Source organism: Emiliania huxleyi (genome assembly GCF_000372725.1).
Source record: "Emiliania huxleyi CCMP1516 unplaced genomic scaffold EMIHUscaffold_52, whole genome shotgun sequence".
NCBI lineage: Eukaryota > Haptophyta > Isochrysidales > Noelaerhabdaceae > Emiliania > Emiliania huxleyi.
In genome coordinates this window covers 246573-247862 of record NW_005198091.1, presented here as the reverse complement: position 1 = coordinate 247862, position 1290 = coordinate 246573, and the positions used below count along the sequence as shown (strand labels likewise).

General features: G+C 70.7%; 1 protein-coding gene across 1 annotated transcript in view; it reads left to right on the top strand.

The window, feature by feature from the left end:
* Positions 1–1163: 1163 nt before the first annotated feature.
* Positions 1164–1290, top strand: part of EMIHUDRAFT_311205 (hypothetical protein) — a gene marked incomplete at both ends in the record, with an annotated part of 738 nt that continues 611 nt past the window's right edge. Inside the window, one exon of the mRNA XM_005766187.1 lies at positions 1164–1238. Within this exon, the coding sequence (XP_005766244.1) occupies positions 1164–1238 (75 nt within the window). The remainder of the gene's footprint in view (positions 1239–1290) is intronic.

The following is a 1290-nucleotide window of genomic DNA, read 5'->3' as shown; positions in this document are numbered from 1 at the left end:
AGGTTTCCCCCCCCCCCATGGGTGTTTTTGTTAAAAACCCCCCCGCCTTCGAAGAAAATTGTCCCTTCCCCCCGGGGGGGGGGGGGGGGGTTCTGGGAAAGGTCCTCGTCAAAAGGACCCCGGGATCAGGGGCTCCCCCCCAAGGGGGAGCCCGGCTGGCCGTATTATTTGCACGGGGGACCAGGACCCCCCCACCCCCCCCCCTTTACCCCCCCCTTTACCCCCCTCCTTTTCCGAAAGGGCCCCCCCCCGAAAAAAAACCCCGGATGCCCCCCCCCCCCCCCCCCCAGGCCTGCGGACTACCGCGCCTTCAAGGCGATGCACATCTCGCTGCTCCGCTCGCGCCACCGCACCGCCGACCCGAGGCCACAGCCCTTCCCTTCCCCTCCACCCCTCCACCCCTCCACCCCTCCACCCCTCCACCCCTCCACCCCTCCAGCCCTGGCCCAGGCGGGCGGCCTACTTCTACGTGCCCACCTGGGACCTGCACGGCTCGTGGGGCAACCCCGAGGTCTACCTGCGCGCCCACCGGTACGTCGTGACGCACTTCCCGTACTGGAACGCGTCTCGTGGCGCCGACGGCTGCTTCACCGCCGCAGCGACGCGGCGGAGGGAGGGCTGACTCGGCGTCACTCTGTCGCTCTCAGGCGCCGACCACATCTTCACTGTCACGCGCGACGCGGCCGGCTGCTCCACCCCGTGGGGCTCACTATGGGAGCCCCTCCGCTCCTCGATCGTCCTCTCCAACTGGGGCGGCGTCACCGGCCTACCCCACACCCCGGACCGACCGCTGCTTGTGGACGGCGTCTCTTCACAGCCTCCGCCCGTGAGCAGGCCTCGCCGGAGTCCCGACCGAGCGCTGCTTCGACGCGCGGCAGAGCCGCCGCGTGCCGAGCGTGCTCAACACCTCGAGACCCGCCGAGAGGAGGTAGAGATGGGCCGAGCGTAGGCGCGACATCGCCGTGCCAGGAGTGCTCAAGGCGCACATCCCCGCCAAGTCGCCGCTGATCCCCTACCTCCGCGCCGCGCCCTCCGCCGCCGCCGCCGCCGCCGCCGCCACAGGCAGCGCCGCCGCCGGCGAGGGAGGCCCGTGGGGCGGCCGTCGCACGCTGCTCTTCTTCCACGGGGCGCTCTGCTGGAAGATCTACGACAAAGTGGACGGCATGGCGGCGATGGCGCGCAAGTGTCGCAGGATGGAGGGCTTCCTCAACAACTACGCCTTCGGCGTGCGGTACGAGGTGCTCCTACCGCGCGAGGGCGGCCCCCCTGGAGGCAATCGCATCAAGTGGA